The following is a 21,818-nucleotide window of genomic DNA, read 5'->3' as shown; positions in this document are numbered from 1 at the left end:
ATTGGTTGGCGCTGGGGAGGGAGCTGCTGCAGGCCTGAAAAATAGCTAGCAATCACAAGTGAGGAGTATGAAATGCTTTCACTATTCCCATAAAGGTTAATGGAGAGATAAAATAATATAAAAAGGGTCAATGGGAGAGTAGATTAACATGCAAGGCACTAGCCAGTAGCCACAAAAAAATTGATTTAAACCAAACGCTATTTCCAAATGTTAAACCTAAACTCAGAAATCCTTCATATTTTTAATTATTTATTTATTACTCCCTCAAATTCATTTCATATGACACTCCCACTCTATTTAGTTTGTTCCTAGAAGAACAACACCTACCTATATTTTTAAGGCATATAAATTATTATTTTTTGAAACTTATTTTTAAGGCATATAAATTCCTGCCTATATTTAGAATCTCTCACTTTATACTTCCCATTACAAGAATGATATGTTCATATATCCACAAAAATGTCATAGACATCTAAGACAAGTGCCAACGGTAATTTTAATGTGTCACAAGTCTTTCTTAAACTTGATGCCCAGTCAAACATCATCGAAGGAGTAATTTTCACAAATATTATTTCAAAAAATTATGAGGGGAATATGAACTTCTCATCATGTTTAACCACAAACATTGTTCTGAGTCTGCATTCTTCAAAACATATATACAGTCACCATCACCTAAATGTCTAAAGCTCAACGACAACATACTCGGTGTGATTCTACAAGCAATCATATCTCAATGGGCCAAAATAATATATCACAGCGTTACTGTTAAACCGGAATAATAGGGCAAACCCCCAAATTGCACGGCCAAATAAAAATGATGCAAAAGTGGGAAAAAAATGTTTGAGAGAGTATGATATTGAAGAAGGAAAACTCACGATGCAACTGGGACTTGAGCAGCTGTAGATGCAGGAGTTGAACTAGGTGCTGCCGCACTTGACTGTGGTGTCTACAAGTACAAATCAAATATCATTTTAATTGAAGTGAACTTGTTAGAGCAGGAACAGCATTATAGTAAACGCATGGGCACATGCTGCAGAAGGCGGCGGCCTTCACACTTCCTAGCAGATTATACTATTCTTGAAAACATTTTCGACAATGATGTCGACATTCACCATTACCCAAAACGGGCAAGATTCATCTTGCTTATCTAAGTCAAAAGTATCCTTTTGTACTTATAAAATTGAACTCATTTCTGACTTATAAAACCTGAATAATCGAATTGCTCAGCCATGGGCCATGGCAAATAAAGGAGAAACTACTTTTCGCTCGCATAATGCTAATTACTAAGGGATACTTGGTCGGGGGTTTGAAGGGATTTAATCCCTACATAAAATCGAGTGTTATTTTATACAATATTTGGTTACTAGTTTTGTTTTCCTCTTAAATGTACCTACATAAGTTTTTTTTTTTGATGAAGTAAATGTACCTACATAAGTTACGTCCAAACCTATGTACTCCCTCCGCTTCAATTTAAGAATCTTACTTTCCTTTTTAACTAGTTTAACAAAGAAAACTTCTTTCGCTATTTGGAATACCTCTAATTCCAACATTCTACATCGCTTGTTTGAAACTACCAAGATTCAAAGGGCATTTTGGTACATAACACAAATCTTGTGGTCTTTACAAGACTCAAAAGTCTCCCTTATTTTTCTTTAAAATGTTGTGCCTAATCAATCTTACTAATTTTGATAATGTAGAGGCTTCGTGCCTAGACGATCTGAGACACTTCAAATGAAACGGGGGAATTATTATGATTAATAGAATGTGGAATAAGAAGGCAAGTACTAGAAGTGCATGGATCAAAAACACTAAAATGACAAAAATAGTCTTCATGGACAATTTTTTATATTGTTAAAAAAGTAACCCTATATCTCATATTATACAGTGTATACCAATTTGTAATATGTCAAACTAAGCATTCCACAAGCAATGTGACTCCACAAGATATAGTCTCAGCATTACAATCCTTGAATAACTAATCAATGCATTACAACCCTTGCATTATTGATCCCTTCATAACCTCTTATCGAGGCGACCCAAGGGTATAGTTGGTATGACATAAAATGTTCCCATTGTTCCTTCACAAAATATTTTCAAATACAGATTTGGTTGGCCTTGGAAAATATTTGCACCAAATGGAAGAAAACAACTTATGCTTCATACAAACAGGTCTAGACTACTATAATAAATACTATTGTCTATCTTTGCTAATTGGAGTGCATAGCTAAGCGCTTCCCTTATGCCGCATCTTCCACTTTTCCATACAAAAATACTTTTCATGAAAAGTATTTTACATGACCCGAAACGTCCTCTTATGTAGCTTCAAAGATAAAAATTAGTCTACAGTAAATTGTATTCACCAATTAGCTCCGGATCTGTAGCCTTTTTTAAGTAACTACTCCCACTTGGCAAATAAAGCGAACTATCTCTTTTAGTAACAGTTCACTTTTTACTACAAAAGCAACCAACTTTTACACTCAACCAAATACAAAGAAAATATTTTTCAGGAATTTTTTTTTTTATACACAATGATATCTTCGTACCAATTAAACAAGAGTAAATTCAATTAACTTACACTTTTGTCGTATATATTTTGAGCGTATAGGAATTTGGAGTTCTATTTAAGTAATTCATCTCCTTTAGAAAATAATATAGACTTCAGATTTTGTAGGTAGGAGGGAAAATAAACTACTTTCTGATGTTTGATTGCTTGGATAATATTTTTCAAAGAAAACATTCCACTAAGAGGTTAAGGAAAATAACTTTCCTTACCTGGGGACACACATCATTTTCCTTCCACAACTATTTCAGCTCTTTATTTCATGTTGTTGCTTTTTCCAAAAATATATTTTTCAAATCTTAACTTACTTTCAGGAGAATATTTTCTAAAAGAATATCCTTCCACACCAAACACACAAGCAAGATCCTAATCACATATAAACCAAGTGTTCATCATACCGAAATTCACTAGCTTTATAATGACTTATGACCCTAAATAATTATAACAATCAGGAACTTTTTTGAGAGAGAAAAAGGTAACTTTATATTCACAAAACAGGCTCATCATCCCAAAAATGACGAGACTGATCAGCTACAAACATCATGTCTAAATATTCAAGTAACCCACTAGGAACCACTACGAATCCAGATAAGAGATTCTCCAACAGCTAAATCTGTCAACTACTAGAACTAATTTTCACAATAAAACTAAGAAAATTAAGTCCCAAGAAGCAAGGACTACAATCTAAAATTTTCTTTTGATATGTTTTCTCAGAGACATTCTCCTACCATGGTATGTTTGATGTTTTGCTTTAGTGTGCAGTGTCTTTTTAGGATTAAACACTTAGCTCCTCATAGTATGGAACTAATCCAGATTTTGTCCCTACCTCTATCAATATGATCCCGAAGTGTTAGATTTGATCTTTACCAACCTTGGATAAAAACTCAGGACAAATGCAAGACCAACTAATTCAATTGAACAACGAAAATGCCATCACACTGCAAACCTTAGCTGTTGCTGCAGTTGACGTTCCTGAACCTCCTCCAGATGAGCTCTTACTCTGAAATTCCATACAACAGAAGATAACAAACTAAAGTTACAAATATAAATAAAAACAGATATAGTAATCCTCTGAATGTCATAAATTTATTCACTAAGTTTTGATAGGTACACCATGAGACATTTATTTAACAATCGTGATACGTGGACATGTTTACAGGTATGCATCCAAAACAGGGTAGGTATATACTGTTTTATAATTTTAGTATGTTCAGCAATTACCATCACTCAAGATCTTTATGAACCCATTTGCCCTTATATACACAATACATTTTATAAGTCCAACAAACAAACAACTTAAACATATCATGGATTATAAAACACACTATTTGACAGGTGCAGTAGCTCATCCTCCAAATACATTAGTATTAGTTATTAACATAACACATGGAATTAACAAAAAGGGGCAATCCTCAACCAAATATACTTCTCTGAGAAAAAAGGTTCAGAAAAATAAAGGACAGTTGCAGAGACTCGATGGTAGCTATTCCAACATATGGAGTTAAAAGAGTTTGGTAGAGGAGTCTTTACATTAGACCTTTAAAAAGAATAAGAATAAACATATATACATGCATATAGAAACTACATCAAATGAATAATGACGAGTCAGTATTTTTTCTATAATAAAAAATAGAAGAATTGGTGTGAATCGATTCTTTTTATCCCACTCTATCTCCAGAGAAAACCCCTGTACATGATGTCTATGTTCATGCAGATAACTATACCAATAGCACTGAAAATTAGAAGAAAAAAGAAAATGATTCATATTTACCTTTGTTAGCATGATTACTATAAAGTTGCTTTCAGCAACTTTATTTTCTTCGAGTGTTGTCCCATCTTTAAGTACCTTCCCCTGGTGGATAAGCATCTGCTGGGCAGCAGGATAAACATCTGAACCCTGAACTGTTTCTATGTTCTTCTTCACATCGGCAACCTAACAAATACAGAAAATTCAAGGCTTGAATTTAATGTACTGCATGATCTGAAGTTTCATTGTGAAAAGATTACAAGAGCTAAAATCTCTAAGATAAGTTCAATCCAGCTAAACATCCTTGTCCAAAAGTTTGGTCGAGCGAGAGTGATCAGGGTTAGTAAAAGTGAAAAATGCAAAAAAGGGGCTAGGTTCATGAGCCTTGAAACAAAAGCGAGATATGAAGCACATGCTTCTTTGCAGTGAAGCATACAATTTATTAAATTAGAAAGTACCACATGTATATGAATTTAGTGATAAAAAATCAACTTGGAATTAAAATAACCAAGTACTGCATCCAATATATAACATTGTCAATGTCAATCTAATCCTACTTCTACAAGTGGAGCTACAAAGAATGGACGATTGGTTCAGACCACTTTGCCCACCATCATTTGATGAACACACTTCTCTGAAGCGCATGAGTTCACCCTTGAAATAGTAACACCTCGCTACACAAAGGTACATTGCTTAAGTTACCAATGGCTTTTGAGTGAGACTAAATATAATTGAGGATCATATGCCAAAACCAGGCAATTGTATAATCTCTGATATGTCACAGCGTTGAATAATTGTGCTTATTTACTCATTCTGCTTTTGTTATCATACCTTTTGATTTAATTCTGTACCTCATTGGTGGGCCTCATAGTTACATACAAACTTGTAAATTGTTATCTACTTGCTGAATCTATATATCGAAATGTATCCTGCTAATCGCACTTGATTACTGAGAACACTTTTATGTTGAGCCTACAGATACTGTCCAAACGCCTTATTATTGGTTGGGCATCAAGAGCAACTATGGCTGACAGCTCCAGTTTGACACCAACTATCAGAACTCTGATTTGAAACCAGCAACTGTGTTTCTTTGCAGCACCTACTCTTTTTTATCCATTTTTCTTTTCTTTTTTTGGGAAAAAAGGGGTAACCACACTCATCAATATAACACTGAGAAGCTGAACAACTGTACCAACCCGACCTCTCGTTTTGAGTATTCTCATTCCAAGTTGTGTTTTTTTTTTAGATAAAAATAGTGAAGCTTCATTCCAAGTAGTGTTTGAGAATGTATTATCATTTTTGTAACTATTTATCATTTGTTGGCATGGTTCAGGTTGAGACCGGAGAAGCTCAAGGTTGTTTCAGACAAATAGGGAGTTGGAGAACTGTTATGTATCAAACGATGACGATTTGTAATCCTATGTGCTAGATGTTGCTATGTTGGTAGCATATCGTGATTGATTGTCTAGCAGAAAGTCTGTGAGGGCCTATGTTTGGACTAGAGTCTATCCATACTATCAACGATGGCTTATACTTTCTGGTCTAGTAGCCCTACCTACGAGGGCCCATGAGTTAGTCTAGCGGTTTCACCACAAGGCCCTAGTGTGGATGAGATGGATGATGTTTATGCTTATCGATGTCTTACATTAGGTCAATGCTCTTACTGGTCCTTGTGGCTCACCATTTACTCCACTAAACAGATCCTACTAGCACTGATGCGGGTCCAGTCTGATCTTGTTTGTGGCATTCACTGAGTTCCAGCAGAGGTGAGCCAACCACATCTATTCATGGTGGTAACTTCATTTATGCATTATCTATATGCTCTATTTTTGATGACCGTATCTCTATGCTCTATTTTCAAAAAGTACACATATCAAAGTCTAATGAAGGCTAGTTTTCCAAATTGTTCAAATTTCAAAACAAAGGGATCTCATGCAACTTCAACCCTATAAGCAAAAAACAGTTCCAAACTTCACAACTTCATCCGGATGTCATGCAATTTCAACCATAGTAGCAAAAGCTATAAAACTTCTTTTCTCCCCACAGATGAAATCATCCCTCCCATGTCAGTCATTGGTTTCCAAGAGTACACCAGCTCAACGACTTAATTCCAAACCAATTGGAGTCAACTATATGAATATTCTATATATCTAACTATTCTATTATTTTCTTTTTTAAAGTAAAGTATCCATCCATTTTATTCAACAATGTTCAGAAGTTTCATCGAAGTAGTGTTGTGAAAGGTAATTGCCTTGTCGCCAATGGCGAGAGGCGAGGTGAGGTGACCCTTCATCGCCTATTAGTTTCGTGGCGAGGCTATCTTCAAAAGGCAACACCATGGCGACAAAGGCGAGAAAGGTATCACATTTTGTATTTTCTTAAAAGAGGCAACCAATTTAGGGTTCTAAAAGTTAAAGGTAACTTTAGGGTTTTCTTTCCAAACTTGTATAGTTGCACTCTTAGACTACGACTGCAACTCCAACCAGTTGACTCGACTAAACTTCTCCAGTGACCAACCATACTTTTCCGGCGACTCCCAAGTCCAACCAATACATAGTTCTTCTTTTCTTCTTCAGATTTCTTCTTCCTCTATTTCTTTTTCCTTCTTCTTCGGACTTTAGAGTTACTTCTACCTCTGTTTTTTCCTAATTGTTTTGACTTTGTTCTGTTTTTTTCTCATTCAAGTTCTAGACTTTCAGTATCTACTTTCTATTTTCAGTTTTTGAATTAAAATATTTGCTAATATGTTATTGCTATAGAGATTTTTATTATTTATATATGCAATTAAATATTTTAATTTTTTGGTATTAATTGGCGCCACACTTCAAAAAGGTCGCCTTGTAGCGAGGTAGACCCTTGTCGCATTTTGTTGCCTTTCGCCATTTAAAACACTGCATCGAAGTATATGAACTCAATCCAACCACTCCAATCCAAAACCAACTGCCCCTACATGGACCCTTTACAACCGTCCTCTCTAATATTTAGAATTCAAATAATTGTTAATTTAACCATCTACCTTCATTCTATTGCAGGCTCTTCTTTAATCCAGGCTTAAAACTAGATATACCTTGGAAAGCAGCCCAAGCTCACACAGGAAGTGTTTCCAAGAGTAAATCAACAGAGGAAGTAATTTAAACTTCCATAGATGCATCTTCCAACAACAAAATAGCCTCCTTGAAGAAACAAATAACCAAGCAACACCAACACTGTAGCACAATCTCAAAACACTTAAAAAAACAATCCACTAATTATGCCCAATTAAACACAATCAGAAACTCCTCAAAACTCAAATCAAAACCAAAACTGCTTCAATTCAAACCTCAACATCGCCTAACTTGGAATCTAATCAACAAATTAGAGCAGCAACCGACTAAATCAGTCATTACTGACAGTCGGTCACATCTATGCATCACAAAGCACGTCAACAAATCAAAACAAACCTCAATTCCGAACAAAAAGGTAAAAACAAACTGAATTCAAACAACATCGCTGATATCATCAGCTCATATATAATCAAATAAAGAGTTGAGAAAAACGGACCGTATCTTCAGGTTTGACTTCGATTTCAAAGTGAGAGCCTTTGAGAGTTTTCACAAAAATCTTCATATTTGTTTTTCCGTCACCGGGAAGTATGATCGCCGACCGACGAGAGGGAGAGGACGACGGGGAGCCCAACGGGGAAGGAAGAATAATGTAGAAAGGACCGTAAGGTGCAAGTAAAGGGTTAAAAGAGTAAAGGCCTTTTGTATATCTAATAACTGAGGAGACAGAGTTACACGCGTATGATAAGTGCGTGTAAGACACGCGATGAGGATTTGGGTAGTTTGGATAGCGCGAGTGGTGAAAGGTGAAGGAGAAAGGCTGGGAGTAGGTTGAAGAGTGAATGAAGGAAAGGATCAGCCAGCTAGATTTTTGTGATACGTACAATTTATGTTATAGTATTTATTTATCACAAGTATTACATATAGCTCTCGATAGGATATTTTTAAAGCTATCAATTATTCGAGTATAAAATTAATAATTTGTCATGTTTTTAATACTTTCCTCACAACAGAGGCGTATCCAGGATTTTGAGATGATGGGTGCACTGTTATAAAAAGGTTGATCTATAATATAAATTTGTTCAGTTCGACATTTAGAATTTTGCTACTAAAAATCGTTAAAATTATAGGTCTAAAATTAATTCTTATATATATATACATACCAATTACCACTTAGAGAAGTGTTATCTAATTTTAGAAAGAAAAATAAAACAAGATACATAAAAAATTCAAATTTCTAACCTTGTGGAGAGAGGTGCACCCAGTCATAATCGCATTATGTGATATTTCAAGTGTGGGTTCACACATCTATATTTCAATATTTAAAAAAAAATATAACACTACTATATATGATCTCGGGAGGGGACCATGGGTTCACGTGAACCCGGTGACCCCCTCTTAGATACGCCTCTGCCTCACAAGTCTAACAATACTTCTCCAATTCTTTACAATTTTACTAAATGAACATATCATAGTTTATACAGTATCGAAATATTTCCAAGGCATTATATTGATAAACAAAAAATGATTATATTTACTTTTGTATCCTTATAAATAAGTTATATTTATTTTTCCTTATACTTTTTCAACACATTTGCTCTTTTCTTCCAATTTCAGGGTTTAAAAACATACATCGGTGTTGCTTTAGTGAATAAATGAAATTTATAAAGTATTATGGAGATTTAATTGTGCTATTTTTGTAGTTGGAGATGAAATTGTGGATATATATATATGAACTCTTCTATTTAAAATCAAACTCATCCACCCTTGTACTAGCCTCACACGCCTTCAAGTCTACCCACCTAACCTAAAATATAAGATCTAAAAAGGAAAGAAAGAGTGAGAATATATATGAGAGCAGGATTTTTAATTTATACACAAAAAATATATTAATTATTTATTTTATATAGACATTTTTTTTATGACAAGGAAACCCGCAGCCGCTACCCTTTGGGGTGGCCTGGTTATAAGTTATACACGCACTATGTATATAAGCATTATACACTCACTATATATATACTTCATATACATAGTAGTTATAAATAGTATATATGTGTTAGATACAGAATAGGTACACCTTTCATACAATATGTATATACATGTATAAAAAAATATGTATATACATGTCTACTGTTTTTATCAGTATCACCATAGCCATTGTAACCTTTCACTCATTTTTATTTTTTTTGTATAATGTGTCTGTAATACATTAATCAAGGTATATTTAGTGTATAACATATACATCTACTAATATACACATTGTACAATTTTTCCCTCTTAAAATAGATACACACATGTTTCAACTCATTTTTTTGATATATTTGAAATTGAATAGTAGCCTTCAAGTTTTGGTTTGAATGTGATAACTAATTATCCACATATTAATAAAGAGTATTCTCATCACACCTAAGTAAAATATTTGGATCTAGAGGAATTGCTATTTTTTTTTCTTCACCAATTTTCTTAAGAATTGTCCACTCCTTCAAGCATTATTTAACAGGCAAGTGGAGTTGTTATTTTGGAAATAAATAGAAAAAAGCCCATCCACAATGAATCTTCAAGAAAATATATGGGTTCGACAAAGATTAGCTCAAAAGTTATTTGGACTAAAATGAATTGGGCTAAAACTGGTTTTAAATGGATTGGGTCATGACCCTCATAATTTGACCCAATTTTCTTAAATTATCCACCTAATCGTGAACCGAAAATATTTTTAAAATAGTTCACCCGATCATGAACAGAGACCTAAGAATCGAGTTTTGAACAAGAGTAGACATGCATGTCCTACTTGACGTTCTACGTGGCTATTCATGTCTTATGTGGCATCCTACGTGTATTATGTTATATAGGATATATGTGTCTGTTTATTCAATTTTATATAAGTTTAAGTGTCTACTTGCATACAACAAAAATTAAAAAAACGTAATTGTCAACTAAGGCTAAATTGAAAAACATATTTATGTATTGTGTCTAAAATATTTAATCTATGGGGTTTAGATTGAAGGAATTCTGATCAATAGTGAAGCATGATTAGAATCCACTCTAGTGAGATGGGCTACCGAAGAATTAGGAAATTTGGATGACTAGATATGATTATTTAGTCATCCACTTTAATAATAAGTACTTATTCATCATTAATTAGAGGTTTCAGGTCTGAGTCTTTTTGAATTCAAAATCACCTTTATTAGATAATGTTTTACCCTTCATTGTGAAACTTTCCGGTGCGAATCTGAATTGAACTAGACTCTAATAAGGATTCCAAATATCGGGTAAGAAATAACCAAAAAAATAAAATGATTCTCAACTTTGTATAAATCATGTCTATGCATAAACAATAGAGAAAACAACCAAAGAATGAGAGTACCTAATCCGAATCATCAAATATTGATATTTAGGACCGTTTGACCCCAAATATATTTGAGAAAAATTTGGAAAATGGTGTTTGGTCATACAATTTGCTATTACTTGGTAAATATATTTGCCAAAATATATCAAGTTTTCACATACTAGAAAAAACTAGTATTTGGGCCAAGTTAAAATATTTGGAAATTTTAAAAAAATAAAAAAATTACCCCAACTTTTATCCTTTATAAAAAACACACACATCATTTATTAATTTTGACTAATATTTATCTACCAAATTACTCCATCAATAACTACTGACTATTCCTCTCGATTATCTATACCAAACGTGTGCAAAAAACAACAATTTAATTTTAATGGATTTTAATTCATCCGGAATCAGTGACAAGTTTGAGTATGCAACTAATGTATTGTTTTTGTCATATTGTTATAAAGTTAATTTTTAACGGAACATGTTCATTATAAAATGACAATACAAACTTAAAGGTAATTTTAATAATTTTCCAGAACTTATAGATATTAAATCATATATTTTAAAATAATTAAATATTTCTCTCAAAATTTATGTCCAAACAAGAATAATCAAGAAGGGATGCCTAACTTTTAAAATATGGCTTAGTTAGTTATACCATACTTGTAATTGAAAGCTTAACTTGATACATATATTCATGTACAAAGCACCAAATCTGGTAATGTTAGATTTCTTTCTTCTTCTTTTTTATTTGATACTTATTTTAAAACCTCAATAAAATTGTATCTGATAATTCGATAATTTATTTTATAAAACCATTAAAAATCCTATAAATCCAATAAACCTAATAATAATAAATTAATAGCTTTTTCTTATTCGATTTATTGATTGATTCGACTTTCATACCATGAAGTCCACCCTGACTCAAAAGTACAACATCCAATCATAAACATAATATTTCACAATATTGTTAAGAAAAAACTTCTCTTTGCTTCAAAATTTAATATCCAGAAATCTGTATACTCTGTTCTTGCTTTTTAATATTTAAATTAAGTAATAATAATAATAATTAAAAAGAAGATTAAAAAAAAAAGATTTACATTTCCTAGTTTGCCGGTAACGTCTCGGGTCTCCATAGAAAATCTGGTGACCCGAAACCAAGATCCGAATGATCAAACAATCCATCTATTGTTACGTATTCACAAACACCAGCGTTATAATCCACCAAATCAGCGATCCCCAATTCGAACGAATCGTAATTCGGAATTCTCTCTTCCAGTTCCCATATTGAATCCGATGAAACTTCGATCAATTCGATTACCGATTCACTTCCCACCGCCGTTGCCGGAGGAAGTCCGAGTTCATCATCCGACGCTTCCAGAAGGTAACCTAACTCCGGCTGAGACTCATCAGAATCCGCCGTCAAATCCACCACTTCCGTCTCCATCACCTTCGCCGGTGACGGAGAAGCTGTAATTTCTTCTTCGAAACTCTTCATGAATGAATCAAAATCATGACTCGTGGTGCAAAACTCGGAGTTATTATCGTCATCGGTGAGATCGTATAACAGATTCTCCCTGAGTTTCTTCACCTCCGGTGAGTTATATTCTGATTCTTCCGAGTCAACTCGGACTCTCTTCTTTCTACTCATGCTCTCCATAGAAATTTGCAGAATGCGTGTAATACACGTGCTTAGATTTGAGAACTGAAAAGTTTTTGAGTGAGGAGAGAGGGAAGATAAGGGTTGGTTTATATAGTGGAGACAAAGAGGAGAGAGAAAGTGGAGTAAATGATGTGATGTCGGCGCGTGGGTGGGAATTATTTGTGGGGCAGTTATGGTCGTCTCTAGATTTTTTATTTTTTAAAATAAAAAAAATAAAAATATTGTTTTTATTTAATTAATTTAACGTTATGTTCAAACGTGTTGGTGGTGTGTTTTCGAAGATTTATTATTTTTTGTAAAGTGGTGGGGTGGGGGATTTTGAGAATAGTAATATGTAGTAATAATATTCCGTGATTAGCTGGTTTTGATTTCAGACTTGGAGTACGGAATGTATCGTAGAAGGGGTCTACATGAGTTAGTCAATTAATCGGCTCGTTTGGTAACTGCTAAGAATTATGTGTATAAAGTAATATAGGGATTATTTTTCATGTCGGAGGTTTCAGTTCGAAATTACTTTCTAGCAAAAGTAAGAGGTTTGCCTTCTGAATCGAGCTCGTAGCGCTGGACTTGTCAAGTGCGAGCTACCTCTCTTGTGTGGTCTCTCCTGTGTGGTTTACAAATTATTATATAAGAGTAGAAATTTTACGTTGTGTACACCCAAAGATGAGGAAATTTATATTTATATTAGTTACTTATAAATGTATTAGTTATTTCACCTTCTATCACAAGTAAAACAATACATGAGTTTTCTCATAATGTACTACATTAGTTATGCAAATTTCTTAATAGCAAATAAAATTTATACATGAATAATTTATCTCATAATTAACTATCAGCGTATATTACTTAATACTTATATAACTCACCTCTAAGTCAACTATCAAACAATTCCTAAAAATATGATTGAAAGGGCTATAACTTATGACTTATCAGTCAAAAGTCGTAATTTAAAATTTTAATTCATGATTTTGACTTATTATTGTTATTTTAATTTAAAAAATAAAATGCTACCATACTTCTTTAAAACTACTACTATAACTTTACAATACCTCAAGTAAAAGTAATCCAAACAAGCTCTATATTGTTCAAGATATATTTTAACGCTTATTCCTTTTTAAAAAGGCCATATGTTAGAAAAAAAATTATCGAATGAAAGTTTTATTAATTGGTAAATTTTTTGTCATTAATTAAGAGCTTATAAGTTTCAAAACAAGTCTAACTTGGTTTGATAATGGCAAAGTCAGATTCGACGATAAGTCTGAATCATTCTGCATAGTTTGACCCTTATTGTTGTTATTGAAGTGCAGTGTAAAATAAATAGAAAAATATAGATAATGGAAATTCATAAAATTGATTATATCTTGTTTGAAATTAAGATGTAATTATAATATTATTTGTATCTGGACATATATTCTCTTTGGAATGATTCAACTCATTTTTTTTTCCATCTTTAGTGAGTCATTCATATAGATATTATTTCCGTGATGAATTTGTATCGTAACAGTCTTTAAAACATCAAATTATAAATTCATCTCTCATATTAATGTCGACTGAATTTGATGTTTATTTGGTACAAATACATGAGAAAATTAGGAGGCTATTGTCAGTATACAACATATCTGATAAAATTTTACAAATATAGTTCCAATGTCAATACAATGCATCTAATAAAATTTCACATCTACTATTGATAACTTTATGTACAAGTGAAATTTCATACTTGATGTACTAATCAATTATTTTACCAACCTTCTCTTTCTCTTGTACAACTAAATAAACAATCACCATTACCATATTTGGTAATGTTAGCTCAATTTGGCACCTGCTAGTTTAGATTTTTTGGTAACTTGATAATCATGGTAGAGTTGGAAATTCTAATAAGGAATTTAGAAAAATAGAAGATGTGTAACTTCAATTCAGACTTGTGATCTAAAAAAATGTTTCAAATTTATCACTTTACTAGAATTTATATATTAAGAAGGTTTAATAATTTATAGATATGAAAATACTTGTTATGTTATGTAATAATATAATAAAAATATAAGACGATAAAAGATACGATCAAAAAAGTTGAGGGAGAGAGATATTTTATTGTTATTCAAGCTGAGGTACAAATGAACTAATTTACCTTTCTATCTTGAGATTTTTCAAGAAGTTACTAGTAATTAGTTGTTTGCTTGAAAGTTGTTTGCAAGTTATCTGCTTGATTGTTAGTCTGAGAAAATTGTTACAGAATTTTTTATGAAATTGCTTGTAAACTATATGTTTGATTGCAAGTATGAGAAAAATATTGCAAGACTTTTCATGAAGTTGTTTGCAAGATGTCTCTTTGAAGTACGTGCAAGTTGTCCTAGAAAATTATTACAAAATTTTTTGGAAAATTATTTGCAAAGTTTTCCAAAAAGTTGTTTTGCAAGCTTCTTCAAGAAACTATAGGAATATTTAAATGGAAAAATCAATTTGGCCAGAAAATTTGGCCATAATGGTATTTTAGCTATATTATTTTACCTTTTTGAATATTTTTACTCTTTTAACTTTAATACATTTTAACTAAAAAATGGAAAAAAATCAGTTTATTTTAACATAAAAAAAGATATTATAGTTTTTTTAAATTTCTAGCCAAATTTTCTGGTCATTTAGCATTACCTTATTTAAATATACATACACAATTTACTTAATTATTTCAATTTGTACAGTATAATACGTAGACAATTTATGATTGTATTTTAATAAACTAAATTTAGCATATTTTTGGTTAAAGTATTCTGTAATATATATGTCTTTTTCTTACCTAATAGAGCTGACATAAAACATTTCTTAAAGTCAAATTTATTCATCTCTTGCTAATTAAGGTTGTTGACAAAATAAAATAAAATAGGTTCCATTAGATTTGCCCAATTTTTTATAAAAAAAAATCGTGTATTAGCGTAAATCTAGCGTTTATTCAACATGCTAGACAAAAACTTCCCAATGCTAAGATATATATGTATTTTAAAATTATTTAACTATACATAATAATACGTTTACCGGTTCAAAGATTTTTTTTAAAATTATTATTCTGACAAAATTACGTTTAACTTAATTTTCGTGCATTCCACTTTTTTTTTTACAAAAAAGAAATGTAAATATCAAACCAGATTACGGAAAGTGATTTCCAAATAGAAAAAAAGAATATTTTTGCATAAATTCGTGGGGAAAGCTAAAGGGTATTATAATAGAATTTTCGTTTAATTTAATTTTCGTGCAATCCACTTTTCCATAAATAGTGAACAATGGACATTTCTTCTACTTTACCTAAATTAAATAACATAAAAGTAAAGGGATACTATATACTCCTTTCGTCCATGTTTAACTTGACATATTTTTAAGAAACAATAAATAAAATAATAATTTTATTATATTTTTCATGATTATTATAAGTTATTTAAATATTAAATAAATAGTATTAAACAATAAGAATAAAATAGGAATAAGATAATAAATTATTTTGATTTTCCAATTTAAATGGATAAAAATGAACATCTATTTTTAATATAGTGCACAAGTAAAAATAACATTAAAATTTTCTCGAAAGGTGTATCAAATATAGAATCAAGTAATTTAAAGCGAAGAAAATATGTATTTTCCTTGAAAGCAAAATACTTGGAAATTTCCAAAATCTAAAAGGGAATATTTGCATAAATTGGTGGGGAAAAACAAGATCCAAGATCTTTTGGTATTATTCTTTGTGGCCTAGTTCGGCAAGATATGGACCAAAACTCCAAATTCTAGACGCAACTCACAAGAGAATTTTGGGTATGAAAATTACTGAAGGGTGTGGTGCAGTGGATGACGATGTTTCTCTCTTAATCAAATATTTCTGATTTGAGTCCTGTATATGCAAATATCTTGGTAGGGAGTGTTTTCTCTCGAATAGGGTCATAGTTGTGTGAATTTGAATTAGTGGAGCTCCGATCCAATATAGATATCAAACACTAGATAAAAAATATATATAAAAAAAAAGAAATAAAATGAATTTAGGTATGAGAAACTTCTTTCAAAGGACAAAACATTAGGAATTTTACGAACGGACAACTTGGACAATGTTTGATAAAGTTGGAGTGGAAAAAGTTAAAAAAAAAATTAGTAATATGATCCATAAGGCATACAAATTAAAATTCCAAAAAAGGTGAAAATTATCATGCCCAAATTTATATTAAGGAAATAAATAAAAAAATGTCATTTACATATATTTTTATTAGGTAAACAATATATAATCAGTGTATATCATATCAATTCATTACTTAATGTAACAAGTTACTATAATTTGATTTAAATACCTAGTGTAAATAGATTTTATAGTTTCGAATCTTTGTGTAGGATAAATCTAGCATGTTTCGTGCCGTTCATGTAAATTCAACAGTTTTCACCTCAATTTATATATATATTGTAAAATTGGATATATTTTAAATCTTGAATTCGTGTCTGCCTAATTCATTAGGGGCACCTTGTGTAATGGAATGGACAAGGAAGAAAGTGACAAATAACAACAATTCAAATTGCTATAAACTACAGTAAGGTTAATGCTTAGATGTTGAGCATTAATTTGATGGCCAGCTCATTTCTTTGTTCTTGAAGATGAGAAACTATATTATAAAAATTAATAAGTCAATTAATACTCTTTCATGTTTGGTATGTTACCGACAAAATCAGATTACTTTGCTTCGTATTATGTTTTTCTATATTTGATCAATTAGATTGGATCTTGTTTCCTTTTTAATACATTTGTGATTTATGATAATCTACATTTTAAGCTATGATTGTCCATGTCCATAAAAGATTGCTTATATAGTCAAGCAAGTGATACATTTAGACATTTTCATACTATAATAATCATCTCGTTTTAATTCGTTTGTCTGTTTTAATTTGATACAATTTTTTTTAAAAAAAAATCGTGTGATTTTAATATGTTAATAAAAAAATTAATTAATTTATAGTCTTAAACATGTGAAAGATTATTGGACTTAAATAGTTATTAAAAAGGGAAATAGTCATTCTTCAAAACAGACTAAAACCAAGTGAGTGAAGCAAAGGTGGGGGTGGATTATTTTTTTATGTTATGTGATATTATATAGTTTTTATAATATTTTGTTGTAATAATTATAAAATATTAAAATAAATTACCTAATTATTGTGAGTACCCGGAATTATAAGTTTAGAAAAAATGAGAGATGGAGGAAATTAAAGGGAACGTCTTATTGTGGGAAAATTCAGAGGACCTACATAAACATGTTACACATGAATATGATTAGTATTTGAGAAGGACCACTCTCCACTCCATCCTTTTCATTTCACGGTAAGATCGGAAAAAGATAGAATATACGTAGATTATATCACCATTTTGTTAAGGTAGAAAGATTATTTTTTAAAAATTATTTGCTCAAAAGTAAAAGAATATTAGGTGATTCTTCTTATTCGTTCTAATTTTGATGGACAAAGTTACTTGATATCTATAATTGGTAGAAAGTGACAGATATCTCATAAAATTAATATAATGCGTGAAAGCTAACTCGAACACCGCAATCATAATAAACGAGCATTAGTTTGCACATTTATAAGACCAAATCCAAGTTTTATGATAGCTTAGCTGGTGACTTTTCACAAGGGAATGAACGCACAAACCAAAACATATCTTGGTGGGTCCCACTCATGTTGGTAATTTCTAGATAATATCAATTATTGTAATGTCTATTCTACCCTCCAAAAGTTGTTTGAATTACATTTTGGTTGTGGTCGATACAGATCTTGAAAAACATTTTTTTTTTTTTTTAAAAAAAAAAAAATTGTATTCGATGGATAAGTAAAAGCTATTTTTTTAAATAAATAAATAAATATATAATTTTAACAAATACTATGAAAAATAAGAATGTGAGATGATATGGTTGAGGATATTATACTCAAGTCAAGGGTCCTTCAAAATAATCTTCTTACTTCTGGAAGGTAGAAGTATGGACTGCTTACATTTTGTTCTATTTTGAGAGAAGTATTGAAAACACTTCGAATTTGACGCAAATTGTTAATTTCATTCCTGAACTATTGACAATCTTAAAAACACTCATCTACTTGACTAACTAAACTTACATACACTCCCGATCTGCCATATGACATATAACAAATGATCTCAAACTCTTGCAGTAACATAGAACTCTTAATAAAAAATCGAGAAAAGTATTAAGAACGCACCTAATTTTTTAAAAAAAATTGTGTTTCGCTCATATTATAATATTGGGGGAATTCTACTGAATATTTTATTGATGATAAATTGATAATTGATATATGGATAAGGATTATGGGAATAGTGGTGGAAAGGAGGTATGTAGAGGATACTCAATGAATCAATGTGATTTTTTCTTCAAATTTTGAAAATATTAATATATTATCCTTTAATTATTACTCATAATAACTATATTAAAAAATTGTACTAACAATTTATACAGCTTAAACTCAATCAACAAACTTAGTCAATCTAGCAAGCCTAATTTGTCAATCCCAATTAGTTGACCTTTCCATTCATGCATTCGACCATATATTTTTCTTCTTATTTTGTGGAAATTAATAACTTATCATTTATTCTTTTCGTTCATTTTTACTTGTATAATATATTATAAATAAAAATTAATAAATAATTTTATTTAATTATATATAATATAATAAAATTATCATTTTATGAGTATTTTTTAAGAGTGTTTGAGCTAGATATGAACAGATAAACATAAACGAAAGGAGTATTAATCAAGTTGAGGAAGAAGTTGGTTGTTATTATTGGTACAATCATTAAAACTAGTCATATGAGATGAATTTTGTTATTTATTTGAGTAGATGTCGACATATATCATCGTTACTATTTATCCACAACTTTTATGATTGAAGGAATTATTAGAATTTTGATAAAGAAATTAAAGAGAATAAAGAAAATTAAAAAAGGAATAATCTTTTATTTTTGAAGTGATTAGTAATTGACTAATTAATAGTATAAAATATAAATATTCAGATGAAATTTAATTTTTAGTTAATTCAATTAAAGTTGTATGACAAATAATAGAAAAACAGTGGTAACTTTTTTGTTGAAATAATTGTTGAGTTCCTATACATCTACAATTCTTAAGGGAAAAAATTCTATTGAAAGCGCTGCATTCGAATAAACCTTAAAATGCACGATTTGAATTTTGTTCAAACTTAAATTTGAAGCTCCGAACACCAGGTGAAAATACTGAAAAAAATTACTTAGAAATTAATTAACTCTATAAGCAATCAAACCTACACATCTACAATATTTTGGGGAATTTTAAACATATTGTCCGGCGCAAGTGTATATTTATTTATTATATAACAAATGTATACCAAGTGCTTCCTTAGTCTCAAGTTATTTATGGTATTTTAGTTTTACATGCCACTTAAAAAAATATTGATTAGGAGATATATTTCATTATTTTATTTTTATTCATGTGTTAATGCATAATTTTTTTATTAAATATTTACTCTATTGAGATGTTTATATTCAAGAATAATTATTATTTATATTAAAGATAAAATGAGAAAAAATTAATAATTTTACCTTAAACTTCATAAACTCAAATTTGAAATGTTTTTTTTTCTTTCGTCAAGTAGTTAAAGTAAGCATACAACCCATTTTGCATTAGGTTCTCTAAAATGACAAAATCACATATATAATTTAAGATAAAAGAATATATAATAAATATATAATTAGTGTCTGTAAGAAATTGTTTATTGTGCTCGAGTCGTCAAGGAGAAAGTCGAGGGAGAGAAGTGCCTCCTTATGTTGACTCTAACACACAAATTGTGATGAGTATATTTGTTTGAATATGTCAGGATTTAAAATTAGATGGACCATTTGAATTGTTGTGTAGTGTAAAATATTTAATATAATATTTATTTAATCACTAATTGATCATAACATTATCAAAGTTGGGACACATATTTTTGTTTTTCTTATACCGACCCACAAAAAAAGGAAACATATATATAAAATTTTTTTTGTCAAATTGGTTGATTTCCACTTTGGTAGACATGGAGGGCCTATTTCTAGGGTCGGAAAATTATGCCCACGTTAAGAAAAGCATGGTACACACCTCAATAATGACTTTAAATTGTTGATTTTTTGATTATTTTTTTTTTGGTCTAAATTCAATTGATGATTCTTACTTTATAAAAAAATCAATAATTTATACAAAAAAAATTCATGGTGTATAAAACATGCCATGTCATAATTGATAAAATGGTCCCATTCCATTATAGTCCTTTCTTTGATCCGTTGTTGTTATATTTGTATTGTATTATTAGTTTATATGTAATTTTTATTTTGATCGTTACTTAGATTTTATTATATTATATTATTTAAATTCATTGTTAGATAATGATGAGAAAAATTCATTTTGTATAACGATCGATTTGATGTGATTATTGTTATCTTAATATATTTTTCTCATTTTGTCTTTAGTTATTACTTAATAATCCAATTTGATTTTTCACCCTACCTTTTCATAGTATTTCAATGCCATATCCTATATTTTTTTTGCGAATTTATCATTCAAATTATCAATTTGTGACATTATACAAGGAGATAGAATGATACAATTATTTCAAACATTATATTCATTAAAATAATAAAGGACAATACATTTACAACACAATACAATAATTATTACTTTTTGCTTTCGGAAGGATTTATTAAAATGGTGGACATTTAATCCGCTAAACATTGATATATTTTTAAAAATATATATTCCAATATAGTTAAAAATCCGGCTAAAGAAATATTAAAAAAATACTACTTGAAAGTTGTCACTTCTAGAGAATAAAAAATAATACGTCGAATTTGTGAATTAATATATTTAATTTTTTTTTAAAAAGTGAAGATATACTTTCTTTTCTCAACTTTGATATTCTAGAGGTAGTTGTTTGGGCTTTCTTTTACTTTTATTATCTCAATGGTTCAAATTCACTATCAAAATAAAGAAATTTTGATTCTCGAAATTCAAATCGTATCACATAATTGAAATAGAGAAAATAATTTATAGACAGTCAAAAAAATATATCTAATACTTATTTTAAATTATAAATTTGAATTTTTTTTATTTATTGTTTAAAATTTTATATCTAATAAAATAATATCACGTAAATTAGGACGGAAGAAATATTTCTCAATAAAATTCAATTAAAAGAATTGAAAATACAGCCGGCTAATGGGAAGAAGCTAGAAAATCAAACATTTGGAGTTAGTGGTGGAAATGCTCAAACAACTAAAATTGGAGTTTTCCTCATCATTTATTTTTTTTAATATATAATTGAGAAGATAAGGGTCTAGTCAACTTTTTTAGCTCTTACTTAGGATTTTCCACATATAGTTTTTAAAAAATTTTGATGTTCAATATTTACATTAAAATTTGATTAAATTTAAATTTATATAGGTTAAG

At 30.2% G+C, this 21,818-nt stretch overlaps 2 protein-coding genes across 2 annotated transcripts in view; both read right to left on the bottom strand.

Moving 5' to 3' along the window:
• Nucleotides 1-8,031, bottom strand: part of LOC102599587 (ubiquitin receptor RAD23d-like) — an 11,628-nt gene extending 3,597 nt beyond the window's left edge. Inside the window, exons 1-5 of the mRNA XM_015305201.1 lie at nt 7,848-8,031; nt 4,332-4,493; nt 3,507-3,560; nt 876-946; nt 7-34 (exon numbers count right to left, since the gene is read on the bottom strand). Of these exons, the coding sequence (XP_015160687.1) occupies nt 7-34; nt 876-946; nt 3,507-3,560; nt 4,332-4,493; nt 7,848-7,913 (381 nt within the window). The 5' untranslated portion in view covers nt 7,914-8,031. The remainder of the gene's footprint in view (nt 1-6; nt 35-875; nt 947-3,506; nt 3,561-4,331; nt 4,494-7,847) is intronic.
• A 3,621-nt stretch (nt 8,032-11,652) lies between these two features.
• On the bottom strand, nt 11,653-12,419 carry LOC102597307 (uncharacterized). Its single transcript, XM_006366977.2, has one exon. It carries the CDS (start codon nt 12,340-12,342, stop codon nt 11,788-11,790), a length of 555 nt encoding a protein of 184 aa, XP_006367039.1. The 5' UTR covers nt 12,343-12,419; the 3' UTR covers nt 11,653-11,787.
• Between the last annotated feature and the right edge of the window lie 9,399 nt (nt 12,420-21,818).

Source organism: Solanum tuberosum, unplaced genomic scaffold (assembly GCF_000226075.1).
Source record: "Solanum tuberosum cultivar DM 1-3 516 R44 unplaced genomic scaffold, SolTub_3.0 scf00710, whole genome shotgun sequence".
In the NCBI taxonomy this organism is placed as follows: Eukaryota; Viridiplantae; Streptophyta; class Magnoliopsida; order Solanales; family Solanaceae; genus Solanum; species Solanum tuberosum.
Note: the sequence above shows the minus strand (reverse complement) of the source record. Positions and strands in the feature narration are given on the sequence as shown.